This window comes from Neolamprologus multifasciatus, chromosome 3 (genome assembly GCF_963576455.1).
Source record: "Neolamprologus multifasciatus chromosome 3, fNeoMul1.2, whole genome shotgun sequence".
NCBI classification, from domain to species: domain Eukaryota; kingdom Metazoa; phylum Chordata; class Actinopteri; order Cichliformes; family Cichlidae; genus Neolamprologus; species Neolamprologus multifasciatus.
The window spans coordinates 27,072,484-27,093,548 of NC_140441.1; the positions used below are offsets into that span (position 1 = coordinate 27,072,484).

Here is a 21,065-nt window from a genome sequence, read left to right on the forward strand (position 1 = left end):
CATACAAAGAAGAGCTTTGTCCTAAAGCCTGAAGAACTATTCCTGAAGACTACTAAAAATTTCCCAGAGAGAATTCAGGCAGTGATGAAAAATAAAGGTGGTCGTACCAAATATTGACTTTCAAGCTCATTAGAAATGTACAAACTCTATTTTTGCCTTAGATACTTTATTTCCATATATTTTTATATGCATTTTGATACAATTCAAGAACTTGTTCCACCCATTTCCCCCTTTTCCAAAATGTAAATATGAAGGGTCGTCTGAGACTGTTGCACAGTACTGTATATGCTAAATGAGCTTAACCATTGCAAATAGACCTCATTTTAGCCAAAATGTCCCTTGAGCCCTACTGCTGCTTGTAGACAGCAGGCCCACTGAACAAGATAAAGTGTAATTAGGAGAGGCTTAATGGCCTTGGGAGGGATTCGCATTAGAGCTGCACGTCGACCGTGCAAATGACTCCCTAGAACACAACTGTATATTTTGTGTTTTGAAATGCTATGATATTAACGATTATAACTTACAGCAGTGTTTTTGCAGTTATGCTCACTGAACCCTGTTTTTTAAAGTCATTAATTTGTTTTCATTAATGATTTATTTACTGTTATGAGATGCTGTTGTACCCATGAATATTTTCTCCATTTTAGCACAAGGTTTAAGCAAAGGATTTACAAGCATGCATGGAATAATGGTGCGTCATTGTGTGCTTTGGCCTAATGTCGTGCAGTTACTGTTTGCTGATTTGTTGTCCACAAAGTTGCATGTAAAATGAAAGCAGGTCAACATTTGGTCAGTTGCACTCTTTTATGTGCTCATAGGGGAGAAGGGGAGGCAAAAGAGGAGGGGATATCACAGATCTTCAGAGGCAGATAGAGAGGTTCTGTATACACAAGTAGCAATACAAACAGGAGATCCAGGCTCGATAAGAAAATTAAGGGAAAGGGTGCAACTCAAATAAGCCGAAATTGATACACCAACGGACGAATAAGTCTCTCTCACTTCCTCATGAAAGCGCCCTCGTTGTCACTTGGAGAACAACAGAGGAAGATGAATGTCGAGGGACAGCTACAGAGGCACATCATTTGGATATTCAGACAGGCATTCTTTGGATTTTCTCATCAGATTTGGATACAGGACTAAATACAACCTGTCAAAAATTGTAAGAATTTTCCTTTGTCTGAGGCTGTGAGCTTCTGGCACCCAGACAAGATACTGGTGGACTTTTGGATCAAACACGGCTTGTCATTTTAGATGCGAGGGACAAACGCTACACCCTAAGGCAATTGCAGGTTACGGTGCAGCGAGAACACCCAGAGGTGGTTGAAAAATTGTGACTTGGGTGTGTGAGTTATGCACTTCTGTGGTGGACAAGTGAGGCAGAGCATCCACAGATATTCAGATGGATACAGAGTGTTTGTGAGGTGGTTGTTGAATGCATGGTGAGAAGACAAGAAAGGATTTAAGTTTTGCTTTATGTGAAAGATCAAGACGTGTGGGAGAACCTAATTCCTTTTTTTTCTAATATGAAAAATAAGTTTTCACCTTGGAGTAGCCTTTTATTAAGCAGGAAAAAGTAAGTATAGGTCGCCATGGTAATGGTATTGGATTTTTACTTTTGAGTTACAGGCAGCTTTGAAGGATCAATGAAGGAGCTGGAACAATCCAAAGAGCTGACCTGGGATTTTGACCAATCCTGGAGTTCATTCCTAACACCAGCTGCACGCCTCTGTCTCAACACCTTGGATTTTTCCGACCTCTGGGATGAGGAAGACAGCACAGAGGATGAGGGAACCCTAACAACTATCAAATCATCAATTTGTCTCCGAGCACCTCCGGCGCCCCCTCCTCTTCCTCCCCCACCTCCCCCTCCTCCTTCTCTCGCCTCACCTTTGCCCTCTGCTTCACCTAAAGATGGTACCGTTAAGTCTCGCACTTTGAAGCTTCACTGGAGGGAGCTGCAGAATCTGGCACCGCTCCCCAGGATGACACGCTTTGGGACTCAGACCATTTGGGCCGGACTTGAGCCGGTGAATTTGGATAAAAACCATCTGGAGTACTTGTTTAAGTCTAAAGCCAATGGCAGCAGTCTGAACATTGTTTCAGGGCGGCAGGTGAGACTGATGACAGAGACGTCTTTTTGTTCATTCATCCATGTAATTCTGGTTTTCAAATAGCTACAAACTGATGTGCATTATATAGATTAAAATGGCTTAAATACTTTATTATTCCCCCTCAACACAGAAGCAGCCATCAATATCGGTGTTGGGAGTGAAGCGCAGCAACATCATAACTATTGCCCTGAGCAGCTTGCCCCCTCCGCGCCTCCTCCCACCTGCTATCTATAGCATGGACAGCTGTGTGTTAGAAAGAGAGGACATTCAGGTACAGTAAAGGGTAAATCGCACAGATTTCAAGCTAAAGCATTTTTGTTTGATGAACTACCCAGCAATACCCAGGTAAAATAAAAGGGTTACAGACTAGGTCTGAGATAATCTGTTCTACGCTCATTCCAAAACAGCGTCTTCAGGCACTGATCCCGACTGAAGAGGAACTCTGCCTGATCAAAGAGGCCAAGGCCCAGAACCCTAATGCCTCTCTGGCACCGGCTGAGCTTTGCCTCCTCACTTTGGGGGAAATCCCCCACTTGAGCACCAGGCTTCAGCTTTGGGCCTTTGCTCTGGATTACGACTCCTTGGAGAGGGTAAATAAAAATCCAATCATTTCCCACTCACAGATCATTACATAATGAAGCTTTGCCAAGACCCCTTGGTGCCACATTTTCATGCAATAGGTACTCCTTTAGCACTCCATCAAACATTTAAGATATTCCCATAGACTTCAGTAAGTCTATAAATAGTCTGGTTTTATCAGTGTTCCTGGATGCATAACAGTGATAACCAAAGAACGGAGAGAGAAGCTTGTTGCAGATGGAAGAAGCTTGCATAAAAGTTGCCTAAAAAGGAGCAGCCAAGGCAAGCTCCTCTCCTTGTTTTTCTATGGCACGCCACCACTCCCACCCATGTGCAGTTTTCATTGCTTGCATTCATGCAGTATCATGGTACACTTTGAACAACACACAATATGTCAGAAAATAACACATAAAATGTAATCAAATATGATAAACTACACTTTAGTGCATAGTTTGGAGAACCGCAAATAGTGTCTTGCAAAGTTGCAAGCACTGCACTTATACAAACTAACACAGGTTCTGCAGGGCAAAAACACCACTGTGATGACTTCTCCTAATACATCACCTGACTAAAAATAAAAGATGGATGTGATGGCTCAACTATTCTATATGAACCACCAAAACGCCCTCTAAATGTATACTCCTCTTAAAAAGGAAATTGCTGAGCCTCTCTTCCATCTGAAGTTGGGCATGGAACAACTGACAGCCAGCCAGACCTTCAAGTACATCCTGGCGACAGTGCTAGCGATCGGTAACTTTCTCAACGGATGTAAGGTGAGTGCATTCCGACGCAAGCTTGATTTTATCCATCTTTCCATTATTTCTTACAACACATTGTTTTATCCCAAGGCCCGTGGTTTTGAGCTGAGTTACCTGGGGAAGCTGTCTCAGGTAAGGGACACACACACTCGCCAGCCCCTGCTGCACCACGTCTGCGTGTTACTGCTGCAGCTCTATCCAGAATCCTCTGACCTCTACTCGGACATCACCGCGGTTACTAAAGCTGGAAAGGTGTGTGGCTGCATCTGTGGATTTGCATTTGTCCAACACAGCTGATTCATTCTGAAGATCACTTATAGAGTCAGTTAAACCAGCAAACTGTGGAAAGCACAAAAACCTTCTCTTTTCTTTACAGTGTGACTACTCCCAAGTCCAGTCCAACTTTACCCAGCTGGAGAGCTTGTGCAAAGCATCATGGGAGCAGGTGAAGCTGCTGAATAAAGCTGACGAAAAGAGGAAAGGGGGAAAGGGGGAAAAGATGAAAGGGATAGGTGATGAGGCCCTGGCCCCGGACGGTTCGCTCCGTCACAGGCTTCCGAAGATTCTGAAAGAGTGTGAGGAAAGGCTGAAAGTCCTAAGAGCCGTCCATCGTAGGGTTATCAACAGGTACTCTAATCATATTTTAAATTATATTTGTTAGCAAACAAAACATTTTCCATCTCAGTCCTTACTCACACAGGCCAAGCACTTTTTCAAGTTTCACTGCTACTTCCTGAGCAGTGGGGACTATTTGCACAGAAGTTTTCCATACAAAGTGTACACATCCACAGCAGTCTGCTAGCAATACAAGGAAAAGCACAAGAAGTTTTCATTGCAGCATCTTAGGCTTCTTTGTGATAAATTTTATCTGAAAGTTCTCTAGCAATTGGTGGTTTCCAGGAGGCCATGGATCTGCCAGTGGGTATGGCAGACTGACTTACTCCTCAATCAACAAGTCTTTGCTTACACCATTATTATTTTTTTCTAGGTTCCACTCTTTTCTCCTGTTCCTTGGCTACTCCCGGGCCATGGTGAGGGACACCAAACCGGAGGACTTCTGCAAAACCATCAGTAACTTTTCCCTGGAGTACAGGACCATGCAACAGGCTATCCTACTGCAGAGAGAAAGAGAGCGGGAGCGACAGAAAAATGCGACCGAAAGCCCGGGTCCAAACACCCCTGTAGGAAAAAGAAAAAACCAACAAACTCCATCAAAGGTTATTACACTAAATTAATTTATACAAAAATATTATACAGTCAATTTGGGGGGTATAAGGGCACTATTTTATTAATCCATTCATACTCCTCCAGGACAATGATGAGCAGGGTAGGCTGGAGGAGGTACTGAGTACACCCGAGTCCATGTCAAGATTGGATGTCACTTTGCCTCGAAACCGGAAGAGGATGGCTGACCTCCAAGGTAATTTCATATAATATGCTCATTCCATTTTTTGTATATATATATATGTACATGTATATGTATACCCCCCCCCCCCCCCCCCCCCCCCCAACAGCCCTTATGAATGTCTCCCTAATTCTGAGGCCTCAAGGTTGGCCAGTATGATTGTCACCTGTCACAAATGAATTCCTTTTTGTTTACCTCACAGGTGCATTTTCTCGGAAAATGAAGTGGTGACCCTGCTGATATATGCAGAAGCAATGTGTGATTGTTATTAATGGCATTGTTGTTACACTGCGGCTTTACATTTAGAGCACTATACCAGTAAAAAATTGACAAGCGCATGAGATTTCACATGCTATTCAATGTTAATCCTGATCATCTTGGATAAAATAATGGTTTTGATCAAATACATAAAAATGTATTCATTTCTATCTCTGTCTTAATGGAACTAATTCAAATAAACTACAACTTCAACAATCAATTGTATCAAATCTATTGTGTATACATCATTAAAAAAGAGAAAACATTAACTTAATTTTTCATATTAGCTCCTTAATAAAAAAATAAATAAAAGTAAAGACTCAAAATAGAGACTGGCAAGTGTGTCTGTTTTTAGGACTTCACCCGTGCTGCTCTCAACCAGTAAAACACTACTGTGCCTCGGTTTCGGGTTAAAACAAAGCACAGCCATCAATGTTTTAGAGCCACAAACTAGTGTTGTACCGTCGGATAGTCAATTGATTAGCATACATGAATGTCGTCATCAATGAGCGGCAACGGCAGTGGCAAGAACACGAAACCAATCAGTGAAGAGATTAAACAGACACGGGGCTCAGGATATCCAATCAGAAACTAGGATTCGGAAGCGGGCGTGGCCTTCCCCTGTCGCCAGTGCGAGTCGACGCCATTTCGTGTCCACTGGTTTCAAGGTGATACGTTGAGCCAGCAGCGCTGTAAGCGGATCTTTACCCGTGCAAGTAGAAAGAGCGTTGAATTGTTCTCATTTTTAGTGTTAAACTCCTGGTGAGTATTTTTAAATGAGAGATTTTTTTTTTTTACCTTTTTACATTTTTTTTGTTTTTGTCCTGACTTTGAACCGTCTTTGGGACTTTTTGTTTTTATTTTTAATGTGTTTTTCCTCTCCTGGCTGGTATTCCTGAGACTGTGTTGGCTGTAGTGACGTACATTTTATGATGGCACAAACTGCACAGAAACTAGTTTTAAGTAGCTTCCACAACAACATATAAGCTTATATTTTTTTTCTTTTTTTATTTGTTTTTATTTTTTCGAATACGACATTTTAAAGCCTCGATTTTTGTAGGGATGCCGTGTAAAACTATGATTTATTTGCGTGTGTTCTAATTTCTAAGAAGATAAAATATGGAAGGATTTTCTGGACAGTTTTGCCAGAAAGAAAATAAAAGTGTCGCCGTTTTTCTGGGAATATGCTTTTAAATTTTGCATTTTATTCTGGTCCTGTGTTTTGCCTCCACCTGAAACTTGTTATGCGGTCGTTTACGACGAGTCCTAACGACGTATTTTTCCGTTTTCTGTGTGAATTTGGCGGTGCGTTTGCCGCAGCTGATCTCAGGAGTCCTGTTATTTTGCAGGCGAGATGTTTTCCCTCTGTGAGAAGCGGGGGCGTTTTTGGAGGAACATTAAAGCAACAGTGCTTTTATGTATCACGTTCATGGACGGGGGAGGGAGGGGGGACTGTAACACTAGCGCTACAGAATTATGCATTTGGTAATTTTGATATAATTACTCATTTTTTGTTTTTTAACTATCTTGGCAATGTACTCTGAGCTGTGCAGCTGCTTAGACCTGAGGTGCTCAAGTGGGCCTGCTGTAAGGCAGGCTTATAGACCTATGTGGGTTTTTTTTTAAGCCTTTCATTGGATTTAAAGCTTTATGAATTAACATTTATATACTAATAAACAAACTTATAATCAATTATGCAACATTTTACAGTGGAAAGCCAATTAAGTCTACTTTTTTTTTTGACCCACCTTGCTGTACCCCACTTCCACGGTCCCCAAGTGGGTGTGGTCTGCAGTGAAGTGGCCTTTAGCAGGGGTGTTGTTCTGACCCCTACATGGAGGACAGGCAGGAGGCCAAAAATAAAGGGACCACCCCCCTTTTCGCAGACCACTGATTCCTTTGTGGGTCAGTTTACATTAACATAGAAGCTCAGATAGCAAAATAGTTTTTTGTTATAAATGATAGAGTTCAGTGAAGAGATGCAGATTTAACCCTGGAGAACCAATGGGGTCAGAGCCGACCCCATTGGTTTTCTAGGGAAACCATGGGGTCAAATTTGACCCCATGGGTTCTCCAGGGTTAAAATGTCAATTTCTCCTTCAGAATCCCTGGTGTTAAAGGTAATATAGCAGCTAATCCAGGTTTATCGTTCTGTAGAATGGGAAAAAAAAGTTAAATGTAATAAAGTTGAAGTCCTACTGAGCTCACTATCATGTAATTATTTTTAAATTTCAGGATTTTTCCAGAAGGTATAAAGTAAAAACACTCTCTCTTTGGTAGGTACTAAATTCTTTTTAATGCAGTGCTCACAATTACCTCTAGGGGCTCTTGCACTCAAATTTGATAAACACCGGTTTCACAATATTACCAGAGCTGTTAAGAATAAAATCTTTGTCTTTATTCTAGCTGTACTAAATGGACAGAACTGTACTGTACATCTACAGGAGCTGCTCGGTCATGGTAACCAAGGCCACGAAGCTCCTGGTGCACAGTGTTTGTGCTGATGTTAATGCAAGAGGAGATTTGCAGCTCTGCAGTAATTTGCTTAGCAGGGGATTTGTGACCTTTAAGCATCGGTGACCCCGGTCTGTAACTTTACAAGGTCGGGCACGCTACTACTTCAAAATGCTTCCATCTTGCAATAACACCACTTAAAGCTGATCGTGGAATATCTAAGATCGAAGAAACCTCATCATCAGAAGTCCAGTACTTCTGTACTACCTAAAGTGCATATAGTGAAACAGTCATGAGCTGTAATAAGTATCTTTATTGTAGATGTGATTTTTTTTAAAATGTCTAATCATATTTTTCCATTAGTGTTTTTAAATTTTGGTTTAAGATTAAATTCCTTGGAAAAATTGACTTCTCATATTCCCGGATCTCTTGTCACCACAGTGTGATGTAGAGCTCACAACTTATTCTAAATAAGTGATGAGCCGCTTTTGTAGCATTCATGTTTTTTGCCCTGACGTTTTCTCCCCTGCTTGTTGTGATGACAGCATCAGAACAGTCTGGAAACCTTCTTTTCTAATTTCTACCTTTTTTTTTTTGTTTCCCCCGTTTAGTTTTTGAAGCCACTTTTTTCAGCAGCAGCAAATCGTAAGTTGGTCTACACTTTTTTTTGTTTTTTCACCTCAACTTTTGCATCATTTTTTTTAATATATTACTCCACTTTCACCCCTTTTTGGCATTAGTCTATTTTCTACCCCCCCCCCCCCCCTTTTTTTTTTCTTTTTTGTTTAAAAGTAGAGAGTAGTTCGGGGGGCTTTGGGTGCTGTAAAAGTAGAGAAATCAGCCACTTAATTTTCAAACTGTTTGGCCCTAATGGCCTCGTAAATGAGCCTCCCAGTTTGTGATAATCAGATGCATCATGCTGTTGATTATGAGTGGCCCAGTTTGTGTTGGAGCTGATTGCTGGATAACACCTCTTCAAATCTTCCCACATAAAGTGCTTAGATGAAGGAAAAACACCGACAGAGACCAAAAAGAGGACTGTTTCTCCTTCTTTGGAGTGATTTTTTTCCTGTTCTTTTTGTTGTGAGTGTGCATGTTAATTGACAAATTAAAAAGTGCTCCATTACTTACGTAAACACAAAGTTGCCTGCTCTATAAGAGGCAATTATCTATCCCTAAAGTGGCTTTTTACTGCAGCATGCAAGGGAAATAACCTTAATGAGTGACTAATTCAGTAATCACTAAACACTGATTTTTTTCTGCCCTTTTTTTTTTTTTTTTTTTAAATTCAGATATTTTTTTAACAAGTTCCATTTCGCCTTTTCACCTCCATCATCACTGCTCTGATCTGATTTGGAAAACAAATCAAAAGACCCTCTATGGTGACGACCACGTCGCCACTTTCTGCTCCCTGAATGTGTATTAAAAAAAACCTCTAGCAGAGCTGCTCTTGTCATTTTGTCTCGTCTGTCTTCAAGCATGAATCCTGAGACCTGCAGTGTGTTGTCACAGTTGAAGCACAAACACAAATCCAACATTCACTCGCACAACAGACGTGCAGTAACGACCCCACCTGCCAGTCAGAGGGAAGCTGAACAGTGAACAGGTTTTTTTGTGGAGTCATTGTAAAATGAGGCCCAGATGAGGCAGTGGACAAGAAAAGTTCCACAGAGGTGTGTTGAGCCATTAATGAGTGACTATAATAAGCAGTTGTTCCTGAATAATGAGCCCCCACATGTTGAATTTAGAATTAAATCACAAGGGGACCACAAACTATCATGCAATTGAATAGAACAGTGAACGTAACAGGCCTGCAGTGAATGCTAGTTAAAGGAAGTGAACACAAATGGTTCCAAATATCATTACACATAAAAGACAAACAAGGTCCTCAAATTGATGGGCGTGTGCCCAAAGATTTGAAAATTGCGAAATTGGTGTTTGCGAGATATTTGCCTGTTTCAGTCCAAACACAAGCTTCCCATCCACATGCCTATAATATACAAGGGTTTAATGTTCCTTTCTCCATCTTGTGTGGAAATATAACTTGACTGGCTGTGTTTAGCATCAGACATTCAGATCAAACTAGAGTGCACGTGTGCCTTGATATTCTTGCCTAAATCCCCCACAAAGCTTTAGAAACATAAGCTAAGGAGGCCACAGTTGTCCCTGGCACCTCCTGAACACGCTCCATGTTGTAGACATCCTGTCAGCTCGCCAAACAGTAGACGCATCCTGGCCAAAATCAGTGGCGAGCAGCGCTTTCAGCTGTGGCCGGAATGCTGTAAACTGTAATCCTTTGCTAGGAGTCACCAGTCAGAGCAGAGCGGGGAGAGGCTGCTGGGCGCAGTTGTTTTGGCAGCTGAGGCGTGACTTTGCAGTAGCTGAAGTGGTGGATAATGAGATGAATGACTCTGGGGACTGAGCAAAGAAGATCATTTCCGGCATGCTGGGGTTTAAAGTTTACTACAGAATTGTGACCAGAATAAAATAAAGACTTCTTATGAAATCACCCTTTTCCTGTAGTGTCGCTTTGACACTGCATTCAGGGACTTTTCCCCCTCCCCTGCAGTGTTACATAACTTTGCAGTATTGGCCACTGGTGAGACAGCAATCCAGCAACAGTGTGGCAAGACTGTACTAATTAAAATTAACGCTGGTACGCCACTGACTGCATGCATACACTGTGCGTTTATGCAGAACAGCAACAGGAGAAGCTTCCAAAACTGCACCGATGCAAGTGAAACATGAAGTGATGCAAAACTTTCATGTCAGCAGAGCCGTCAGAGGGGACTCTAGCATATGGCAGCCAACATGGCGGATTGTTACTGGCATACACCGAAAGAAGGGGATCGTACCTGCAGACTCATGAAGTGCACATGACGCAAACTTCCTGGTGTGCGACGATCCAATTTTGATGCAGTCGGCACTTCAGAGGTTGCTGTGTTTATTAAGCTGTACCACGTTATACCATCACAACACATTTTATAAGCTTTGTCCAGCTGCTGTAATGCAAAGAAAACCATTTTAGCTTCTTCACCCTCTGTGGAGGATGAAGGTTATTGGATTTGCTCACGAGTGAATATGCTTGTTTTTGTCATAACAACAATTTATCCCACAGGTTTTTAAAATATTTTAACACCTCTTTTCATTTTAATCCCCTTTCTTGGCCAAATATGAGGAAAAATCAAATCTTTTGGAGGTGTAGCAAAAATCCCCCCCACAGTCTCCATGTTTCATAGCTTCTCGACGATCCTCTTCTCTCCAACAGACACAGACAGGCAGACCTCCACCGACCTGAGTACAGACACAATGGAGTGAGTGCTGGCTGCTTCATGACCCGATCACACTGTCTACTCTGCTGTCTAGTATCTATTTTTAGATGCTCTTGATAGTGCAAACTTCAGTTAGTGTGCAAGGGGTAAGAAGCACAACTTAAAGGTCCTTGTGCGTAACAGTAATTGCAGTGGCATTCTCATATGATTATAATGAGGCTATTATGTAATTACAGATAAATTAACTCATAGTTTGATTAAAGAGAATTAATACCTGTCTTCACAATGACGAAGCATGTGAAGCTTTTCATACACAAAATGCCAAAAATGAGTTGGAACGGCTGCTGGTTTTAACATTTTAGAAGTCAGGTTTTCATCTTTGGATGTTTTGTAAACTATTAGATCAAAAGAAATTCATCAATAATCAATTCACTGACTATCATCCCATTTTAGAGGAATTCTCAAAGGCAGTGTGATTCAAGTCATACCGTTAAAGAACTTGAAGGTTCAACACTCACACTGACCTTTGAGCAGAGATTATCATTAAACTTTAGTACAAGACAAATCTATATCACACCTTGTTTCTCTAAACACTGCTGACCTCCACATGCTGTCTCTGACCTGCTTTTCTTTCCCCACTGCTATCTTCACCCATGCACTCACCCTTCTCTTTCTGCCTCCCTGCCAGTTGGTCATCATCCTCCTCCTCCAGCCTGATGGCCAGCAGCAACGTGACCAACAAGACTGACCCCCACTCCCTCAACTCCCGCGTCTTCATCGGCAACCTCAACACCCTGCTGGTCACCAAGGCTGATGTGGAGGCGATCTTCTCCAAGTACGGCAAGATCGTCGGCTGCTCGGTCCACAAGGGCTATGCCTTCGTCCAGTACTCCAACGAGAGGAACGCCAGGGCCGCCGTGGCCGGGGAGGACGGCCGCATGATCGTTGGACAGGTGCTAGGTGAGATGGAGAAAAAAACTGCATTTTAAGGTGTTGCTTGGTAATGTCACTGAAGAATAAAGCAAGTTAATGAATAATATAATACTATTTGCACTACATTAAAGACATTTGGAAGTGTTAGATGGTATATTTTGTTACCTTTGATCTAGGTATGCCTCCTTCTGTGCAGTGTATATGTGATATAGGTGTTATATAAGTTGTGGCAGTAGCTTTATATTTACTGCACTGAAAGCAAAATCAGTCTTTCTAATTTGGCAGGAAAGCAAATGAATACATTTCCCAACCTCCTATTTTTCTAATCACGAGTGCATTTAGAAAATTGTATGGGGACACAAAGTATAGGCTGTAAATATGTTCACTCCCTTAGTTGTATCTGTTACAATGTGCAGTTTATTTGCTCACCTACAGATTAAAATCTGGGAGGTCCTTCCCATTTCACAGTTTAAACACATGCTGCTGCCCTCTAGTGTTACAATCAAGTAAAGAATAAGGAGAGTTGCTTCATATCCACTCTGAACGAGAGCAGAGGAGCCTCTCTGTTGTTTAGGCAAATAAAAATAAATGTGAGGACTTATTTGCAAATACAGTCTATTAGAGGTAAAATCTGCACTAGTCTGACAAAAATGAGAGATGTGGTGTAATGTGTTTGATGAAATTTCACACATTCTCTCCCATAGCATTTTTCTTTCCTGGATTTCTAGTCCATCCTACTTTATCTCGATGTTTCCTCCTACAGACATCAATCTGGCAGGTGAACCGAAGCCTCATAGATCGAAGACAGTGAAGCGATCTGCAGGAGACATGTACAGGTGTGTTCATGCTGCTTTGCTTTCAGTCACAGTGCAGCAGCTTTAGCACATGTTGCTGGCTAATCTTTCTGTCCCCTCTCTTTTCACAGTTCATCTTTTGATTTGGACTACGACTTCCAAAGAGATTACTATGACAGGTAAGCAGTTTATTCTTTACACATGTAAGAATAATCTGCCTGCTGAGCCGCACATTTTTGGCCAGCTGGGGGGTTGTAAAGCAGCTTGCAGAGCCAGTAAGCTCAACACTTTGATGCTCTCCTTCTCAGAATGTACTCCTACCAGTCCCGGGTGCCTCCTCCCCCTCCCCCTCCCCCTCTGTCCCGCGCGGTCATCCCCTCCAAACGTCCCAGGGTGAGCCTGAGCAGCGGAGGGAGCCGACGAACCAAGACCAGCTTCTCCTCCTCCTCCTCCAAGAGCAGCCAGAGAACTTCACATACAAGTAGGTTCCTCACAGAGTCATCCATGCCATCTTTACTGGTGACTTTCAAAGGTCATCTCAGTAGTGGCTTATCCCATACTTCCCCTACAGTGAAGGCAGATGATCTACAGACCATAAAAAGGGAGCTTACACAGATCAAACACAAGGTGGACTACCTGTTGGAGAGCTTAGACCGCATGGAGAAGGACCACAGCAAGAAATCAGGTGGGTCCTGCTTTGATTTTAGGGCAGCCAGGCATCACATCAACAGCATAAAAACCTCCAATGTGAGACCAAGAATGCATTTACAAACAGACACGTAGACGTGATTATTTACTTGTCAGGTTGGCATTAGCTAATACCAGTTCAAGCAAAGTCCACTTCTTCCAAAACAGGAGATGTCTTTTTTTTTCACAAATATATTCTCTGTGACTCACACTGCACAAAGATGAGTCATGGAGGTGTTTATGCAAATATTAAATATACATTTCATGCACCCAGCGCCATCAATTATATAAACGTTCCAGGTATGGAGCAGACTGGCAAACACAGAAAAATCTGTTTTTTATTTGAGTGTTTTTGTGTATTTTCATTCCACCGTCTACTCAGAGATGAAAAGCTCCAAACCTGAGCCAGGTGAAGTGTCTCCTCTCCACTCATCTACCTCCAGCAAGAAGGAAGACAGTCTGAAGAGGGGCAAAGAGAGCCGGGAGCTGAATGACTCAGAGGAGGAGGGAGACCTGCTGGAGGATGAAGATGAGGTGAGGATAGGGGGAAAAGGAAAGGAGGACATCAGCAGCTCTTTTAAACAAGTTGTTGTATGCACATAGTTTGTTTTCAGCTATTCTCATTATTCAACAGGCGAATTTAGTGCAAAGAACCTAACATGATTTATTTTTAAAACCATAAATCCAAAAAAGTTGGGATGATGTTAAAATATAAATAAAATTATTTCCAAAAACCATAAAACAATATTCCTTTCATAGTAGAGCAAAGGAAATATCAGATGTTTAAAGTTAGATATTTTACTGTTTTATGAAAAATAGGAGCTCATTTTACATTTAATTGCAGCAACACGTCTCAGGAGAGTTAGGACGACGGCAACAAAAGAAACAGCTGGAGGAGCATTTTGCAGCTCGTTAGGTTACCCAGTAAAGAGTCAGTCACATGATTGGGAGAGCTGGTTTTATGGGCTGAGGTTTACCAATGTGCAAAAATCCTGCACATATAGATACTGGAACAATTGCTCAACATAAAATTGTGAATACTTGAATCTCTCATCATCTACAGCAGCGGTCCCCAACCCCTGGGCCTCGGACCGGTACCGGTCCATGAGTCGTTTGGTACTGGGCCGCGAGAGTTGAGGCTCAGGTGTGAAATGTATGGTTTTCAGGGTTTTTATCAGTTTTCAGCGTTATTTTGTTATCGTTTTTATCGTTAACTCAGTTTTCCTTGGTCTTTTCACGTGTGTTATGAACAGTGTTGGGACTAACGCGTTATTAAGTAACGCGTTACAGTAACTACGTTATTATTGTGGTAACGAGCACGGTAACTAGTTATTATGCCAAAATCAGGAACGCGTTAGTCGTTACTGGGATTTAGATAGGGTCGTTACTCGTTACTTCGTGTGGTGGCTATCGCGGAGCTTCCACAGATTCTGTAACATTAGCAAGTGGTGGAGGCAGCAGGTGGAAGAGGGAAAGGGGACGCAGAAGGAAAAGAGACCCGAGGCGGCCGCCGGTCCAAGTATGAACTGAACTTCAGGTAAGAAGTTATGACCTGCAGTCTATCTGGGTCAGATATAAACCAAGTTTAGGTGGAGTTTATTTTCGTTATTCTGACTTTTTCCGTACTGCGTACTAGCTAGCATGACGGAGTTTCTATACAGCTGGGTGGGTGCTATGAAGTTAATCATGTTGAACTTTATTTTGTTCACAAGTTATTAGAGTTGCCAACCGTCCCGTCTGGTATTCAGAGAAAATATTACGCATTTCTTATTGAGGTGAAAAGGAACAGTTTGTCCCGGACTTCAGCTACAATGAAAAAGACACAAAGCTGGAGTTATTCTGTGTCTTTGCTGCACAGCTGCCTCTTCTTCTTTCATTCTCCCCCTCTCTCTCCTGTTTCTACTTCAATCATGAAAACTGATCAATGATCAGCTGATCGGCTCTCTTGTTTGTTTATCACCCACTTTGCGCCAGAAAGAGGAAACCAGCCGATGTCGCGCTAAAAAACAGCAGCACGTTTAAGCTTGATCAGCTGTTGTTAGAATTTATTTAATATTAATTTCTAGTATCAGCTGATGTTTGCTGGAGCCACAGCTGCAAAAAAGCTGCTGGTCATGATGTCGGTTTGTTTATCTGGTGAGAGGGAAACATGAAGATGAAACCAGGAGATGTCCTTACTGAATCATCAGAGCTGAACAGGTGATGGAGAAACAGGTTTACCTTTTAGGTGACATGAATGAGTTGAAGGGAAGTTATGAACTGTTTCTGAGAGACAGATAACCCCAGGATCCTTTTTTAGGTAACTGACAGCTGGTAACTGTGCAGGTGCGGATCTAGCAAAGTTTTGCCAGGGGGGCCAGGTAGGGCATTAACAGGGAGAGGGGGGCACAAAGAAATACTTTTCTTTCTTATTCTCATTTAAAATGTCTAGCTTTTAAAAAATAATTATCTGAATCTTACAACAAAGGATTGATAGATTGATGCATATATACCATCAAAACAGTGAACATCACTGTCACAACAGCGTTTGTTTTCATTCAAAGGCTTTATGATTTTTCCTATAATGGCCGGTCTCTAGTCAAAACGCCCGGGCCGATTTTTTGTCCCAGTCCAGCCCTGTATGCAGCTCATCTGCAGTCTGGTGTTACCTACATCTTCCTATTCAGAAGGCAGAATTTCCGAGTTCTGAGTACAATCAAAAGCACCACGACTGCAGTTTTTGTGTTGGATGTAAAAGGCGCACATGACGCTGTGACGTAGGCTAGAATCATGGCAGCAGTCAATGACGGTCCAGGCGTGGGATTTCTCTCGTGGAAATATGCACATTATCTTTTCCTTTCTATTGGTAGGTGGCACAGTGCACTTGTGGCAAGTAAGCAAGCTAGAAGACTGGCAAAGTTATGGAAGCAACACATTAACAAGAGAATTCTGAGTAAAACCAAAGTTACTTTCCCTAGTAACTAGTTACTTTGAAAGTAACGAGTAACTTGAAGTAACTGAGTTACTTTTGATAGAAGTAACTAGTAATGTAACTAAGTTACTATTTTAAAGTAACTTACCCAACACTGGTTATGAATAAATATTTTTTTTCGGTACCGGTACTAGTTTTATTTTGTTGTATTTATCCGCGACACCTTAAAGGCCGGTCCGTGAAAATATTTTTGGGCATAAACCGGTCCGTGGCGCAAAAAAGGTTGGAGACCGCTGATCTACAGAGCATAACGTCATCAAAAGATTCAGAGCATAAGGCCAAAGACCAGTATTGATCTTCGGGCCCTGAGGCAGCACTGCATTAAAAACAGACATGACTGTGTCATGGAAATCACTGCATGGGCTCAGAAACACTTTTAGAGATGTGGAAAAGCTTCATCAGTGCTGAAAGGTATACAGATGAAGTCTTGCAGAGGCCTTGCATATGTTTTAGATATATAATATTAATCATCATCATTGCATTTGATAGTTATGTTTACATTTTACACACCGTCTCAACTACTGTGGAGTTTGGGCTTCATTTGCTTGATCCATGTGTGAAATACTAACGTTAACCTGTGTGTGTGTCCCTGTGTGCAGACGAAAAGCAGAGGGAGAGAGGACGATGATGATGATGAAGGTGAGCAGGAGGAAGGAGAAGACGATGGCGATAGTGCTAACGGAGATGAATCCTGAATGTGAAACACACACACACACATTTCTGCACACCAGACTTGTACGCAGTGGTTATGTCTGCTGAACTGACTGGACAGTTATTTACATCATATGGTAGCTATCACTCCTCTCATGCACAAATTCACAGATATGAGAAGTACTTGTTTCAGAATTTTCTTTCAAGTCGGGAAGGTAAACTCAGCCGAGCTTAACTGTAACGTTTTATGTGTTTGAACGATTTGTCACAATGGATTAAAGAACTGATTGAAAAATCGAGTCCCTTACCAGCTATTAGCTAGCTAGCTCAAGTGCTGCGGTTTGAACTAGAGTGTAGTCTTTAATGTTGGTGGGCTCCTGCTAGACGTTTTAACATTTAAAATGTATTGCTGATCCAGCTGCTGCACAGCTGCCTCCTAACCAGCAGGTGGCAGTGTGTCCCAACAAGTGGCCCACACAAAGGCCACAAAGAGTACTTCTTTTGTTCTCAGAAAATCTTGGACTTCTGCTTGTCGGATAATGCCACAAGCATGCGCTCGTTTGTGGCCACACAGATCCTCACTGGTCCTGAAATAGTCTTGTGTGCTGCGGAGGTGTGATGACCTTTACTGACCTTGACTTGTGTAATGCAGTGATGCTCCATGTTTGTTTGTGTCCGTCTCTTTTGTTTCCTGTTTCATCTGACTGCACTGGTAAAAGTGAATAAACATGTTTTCCAGTGTGGAGCCTCTGTGAGCCTTTCATACAGTCCAGATGCACACAGTCACTGTGACCTTCAGGTGGGGCTAAATCAATGAACTGAACTGAGAAACTGTGCGTTATGCAACAGTGTGCTGAGTTGACAGGTTGAGGCTGGAGTGAGCAGGATTTTTATAACTAATTTGGTATTTTCTCATATACCTCCAGGTCCATGTAGTTAGTTAGCTCTAAAATTCCTACAAAGGTTTGTTAACAGCTGTGCACACTGACCCTTCACATCACACAAGACTTGTGACTCAGGTGGTCGAGCGGCTTGTCTACCAATTAGAAAGAAAGCAGATTGATCGCCAGCTCCTGTACTCTTCAGTCTGTCTGTGAAGGTTCTCAGTCATCCAGGTCATCGTAGTCAAAGGAGCTTGACTAGCTCCAGAAGTCTTTTCAAGCTCCTTTGACTACTCTTCAGTCTGCATGCCAAAGTGTCTTTTGGGCAAGATGCAGAAGCCCGAGTTGTTCCTGATGCATCCATTGGAGTGAGTGTGTGAACGTGAAAGTGCTGTATACTGTATTTTCCGCACTATACGGCACACTTAAAATGCAATTTTCTCAAAAATATACAGTGCGCCTTATGTTTGAATTCTGGTTGTGCTTACTGACCTCGAAACGATTTTATGTGGTACACGGCGCTCAAAAATCTGTCAAAATTTTTTTTGGTGCGACTTTGATAATCTACGAAGCCGCACCGCTTGATGAATTGTTGGAGCATTATGGCTACTGTAGTCAGGAGCCTCGCGGAGTAATCTGGGTCCAAAACGTCGTCCGCTTCAGGTCCCAAAATCAAACGATCACTCCGGCATCACTGAGTTAAAAACTGTCTAAATTCTTTCATCTTTAATAAAATGATCAGCGTTGCTGCTTTACCAGGTGTAACGATTAAGTTTAATATCCAGGCAGAATTTATTAAATTCAACTGAGTTAGAAGTTAGCAGGAAGTTAGCAGGAAGTTAGCTCACTTGTTTCCACCTAAACATGATATAGCATGTTCTTACTGAGAGATTTCTGAAAAAATGAAAATGTACAGCTCTGCTATCCAGTGTTGCCAACTTAGCGACTTTTTTTTCTAAAAAGTGACTAGCAACAATTCTGGCAACTTTTTCTGGTGTTATTGGAGACTTGTGACGACTTTTTGACGTGAAAGCACATATTGCTCTTACTCAACAAGCAGCGGCTGCTGCCGTGGGCACCTCGCCTGTGCCAAAGCACTCACAGGCAGCGGGTAGTCCTCACGGAGCAGTCCCCCCTAGCTGATGTCAGAGCAGGAGATATTCACTCTTACGCCTACAAAGTGCAAATGAATCGCGCATGAGCGAAGCCGCTGCACCCCAACTGTAACACAGGGTGGGAGCAGTGGTAAATGTACATTTTTCTTTGTCTAAAATAAATCAAGGCACTAAAAGACATCATTCCCATCATTGAAAACTTAGAAATCAGTTTCTATGACAGGTAAGCAGTTTATAAGTAGTAAGGTTTAAAACTACTTAAAAAGACACACACACTCAAAGTAACTGGCGAAAGTGTCTATTTCGAGTCACTTTTGCCAGGTGTTCTGGGAATCCATCCTACCCGTTGTTTCTACGCATGCGCACAACATGAAATTAAGTGGCAAATCATCCTACCTTTGTGAATATGAGCTAGAAGCATCATTTTACAGCTAGAATTCAGTGGCAAATCATCTTACCTTTATTGATAAGAGCTAGACACATACTTTGACGGGTAACATTACGTGCCAAACCATGCTACCTTTGTGAATGTTACCTACAAGCATACTTTAATGGGTAAAATGAAGTGGCAAACCGTCCTGGCTTTATGAATGTGGGCTACAAGCATACTCTGATGGGCAAAGTTAATGGGCAAACCGTCATACCTACTTACATTTGTGCTGGAGTTACTCTGTGACAGCAGAAATGTGCATAAACTACTTACGGTAGGACGTTTTGCCAAAGTAGGACATTTTGTCAGAACACCAGTCCCAAGTCTACAAAGGGGGAGGGTCAGAATTGTGACATTAAAAAAAAACAATAATTGCTAAAAAATATATATGTATATTTGTAGTTCTAAACATATTCTAAATGCTTTTGGGTGTTTTTACTCACTTTAAGTCTCTTCCACAATGTTATTTCTCTCTCCTACAGCGTCTGTTACAATTACCTGCACATGACCAATTATGCAAATTTAGCGATTAGAGTTCTAGCGACTTTTAGGACAGCCAATAACATTTTTCTTACTGAGGAGTTGGCAACACTACAGCTATCACTTCCAACATAAATGAAGACAGAACTAAACAGCAGTGACGTTTGTAGGGTTACTTAAGTTGGACTAGCTGGTATATAATGATGTGCTATGTGATCGCTAGTGACACAGCTGTGTTAGTATAACAAGCACGGTGAAGCTGGAGGATGAACGCTAACTTTTTTCCACTCAATAAAAGTTAACGTGAAGGTTCCCGATGGTTAGGGACAAATGCAATCGCAGGTCAGGATGCTGTAAAAAGACCAAACTTCAGTCAGAAGAACAACTGAAATAATCAACACGAGGTTAGTCATTAATATATTGCAACAACATGGGAACAGAGCAGCTGCGAGACAATTCAACATTAATGAATCAATGGTACGGAAGTGGAGGAAGCAAGAATATTTATTCACTGGATATGAAAGGTGATCTCTTCGAAAAGAAAAAGTCACAACAAGCTCTCCTCAAGGTAGGTACGACTTTTTAAACTTTAATCACTGAGCACCCAGACCTAATGAAGCACACAGGAAAAATCAACAGAAACCGAATCTTATGTCAGACACCATAATCTGCAGGGAGCTATGGAGCCTGTTTGCCCAGAGCTTAATGAATAAGCATCGATGCTGCTTCCTTGTTAATATATGTCACACAGCTTGGAGAACTTAAAGCTCTGTGATAAATGGAGGAACGTGAAGCCGGCAGGGATAAAGAGGAGGAACAACTAATCGATAAGCGACGGGCCTTGTGGTGAAGGGTGAATAATAGGGGGGGGGGGGGGGGGGGTATGGCAGACAAGCAGGGTGAGACTGATATAATGATAGTATAGATGATGGATGGATGGATGCACAGGTCACAGAAGAGTGGAGACAGATGGAAGAGGCGGAAGAGATTCTGTGGCGTGCACAGAGAGGGAAGGGGGTGGGAAAATGTGATAGTGGTCTAGCAGTTAAACAGTTAAAGTGAGTGATTGCAGAGTGGTTTGAGCTTGGAAGGTCCTGAAACACTGCTGCACAGGATGGAAGATGGAAAACATTACTTTTTTATATCGGAGGCTTAAAGTTTTTCTGAAACTGTACTTCCGGGCCTCCGTTTAGATAATCGACTGAAGACAATATCAAACAGCCCCATTACCCAGCAGGTAACACTGTTGCCCTTGTGTTCTCTGCAACAAATGACAGCATTTTCAA

At 42.1% G+C, this 21,065-nt stretch overlaps 2 protein-coding genes across 6 annotated transcripts; both read left to right on the top strand.

Annotated features, from left to right (window-relative positions):
* The first annotated feature begins 790 nt into the window (after positions 1 to 790).
* Positions 791 to 8,842, top strand: LOC146522367 (FH1/FH2 domain-containing protein 1). 2 transcript variants are annotated; one of them, XR_014870070.1, is made up of 11 exons: positions 791 to 1,439; positions 1,627 to 2,111; positions 2,242 to 2,382; positions 2,519 to 2,701; positions 3,344 to 3,463; positions 3,539 to 3,700; positions 3,825 to 4,075; positions 4,437 to 4,665; positions 4,760 to 4,868; positions 5,056 to 5,873; positions 8,177 to 8,842. XR_014870070.1 is itself a non-coding variant. In XM_085137041.1 (10 exons), the coding sequence occupies exons 1-10, from the start codon at positions 1,433 to 1,435 to the stop codon at positions 5,082 to 5,084; spliced, it is 1,716 nt and encodes a 571-aa protein (XP_084993167.1). In that variant the 5' UTR covers positions 791 to 1,432; the 3' UTR covers positions 5,085 to 6,431. The 2 variants fall into 2 exon arrangements, 1 of the variants encoding a protein (XP_084993167.1); XM_085137041.1 differs by lacking the exon at positions 8,177 to 8,842 and having other exon boundaries at positions 5,056 to 6,431.
* On the top strand, positions 5,769 to 20,612 carry hnrnpcb (heterogeneous nuclear ribonucleoprotein C b). 4 transcript variants are annotated; one of them, XM_085137174.1, is made up of 10 exons: positions 6,580 to 6,596; positions 8,177 to 8,210; positions 10,834 to 10,879; positions 11,526 to 11,797; positions 12,534 to 12,606; positions 12,696 to 12,743; positions 12,873 to 13,045; positions 13,136 to 13,249; positions 13,634 to 13,785; positions 16,822 to 20,612. In XM_085137174.1, exons 1-10 carry the CDS (start codon positions 6,588 to 6,590, stop codon positions 16,915 to 16,917), a joined length of 1,017 nt encoding a protein of 338 aa, XP_084993300.1. In that variant the 5' UTR covers positions 6,580 to 6,587; the 3' UTR covers positions 16,918 to 20,612. The 4 variants fall into 4 exon arrangements, with proteins under 4 accessions (XP_084993320.1, XP_084993329.1, XP_084993310.1 ...); XM_085137194.1 differs by lacking the exons at positions 6,580 to 6,596; positions 10,834 to 10,879 and adding an exon at positions 5,769 to 5,873; XM_085137184.1 differs by lacking the exons at positions 6,580 to 6,596; positions 8,177 to 8,210 and adding an exon at positions 5,804 to 5,873.
* Positions 20,613 to 21,065: the final 453 nt, after the last annotated feature.

Coding starts and splice junctions, on each gene's coding strand:
- LOC146522367 (XM_085137041.1), top strand. Junction 2,383..2,518: donor TAGAAAGAGAGGACATTCAG/GTACAGTAAAGG, acceptor ATTCCAAAACAG/CGTCTTCAGGCACTGATCCC. Junction 3,701..3,824: donor CGGTTACTAAAGCTGGAAAG/GTGTGTGGCTGC, acceptor TTTTCTTTACAG/TGTGACTACTCCCAAGTCCA.
- hnrnpcb (XM_085137174.1), top strand. Junction 8,211..10,833: donor TTTTTCAGCAGCAGCAAATC/GTAAGTTGGTCT, acceptor TCTCTCCAACAG/ACACAGACAGGCAGACCTCC. Junction 13,046..13,135: donor CCAGAGAACTTCACATACAA/GTAGGTTCCTCA, acceptor CTTCCCCTACAG/TGAAGGCAGATGATCTACAG.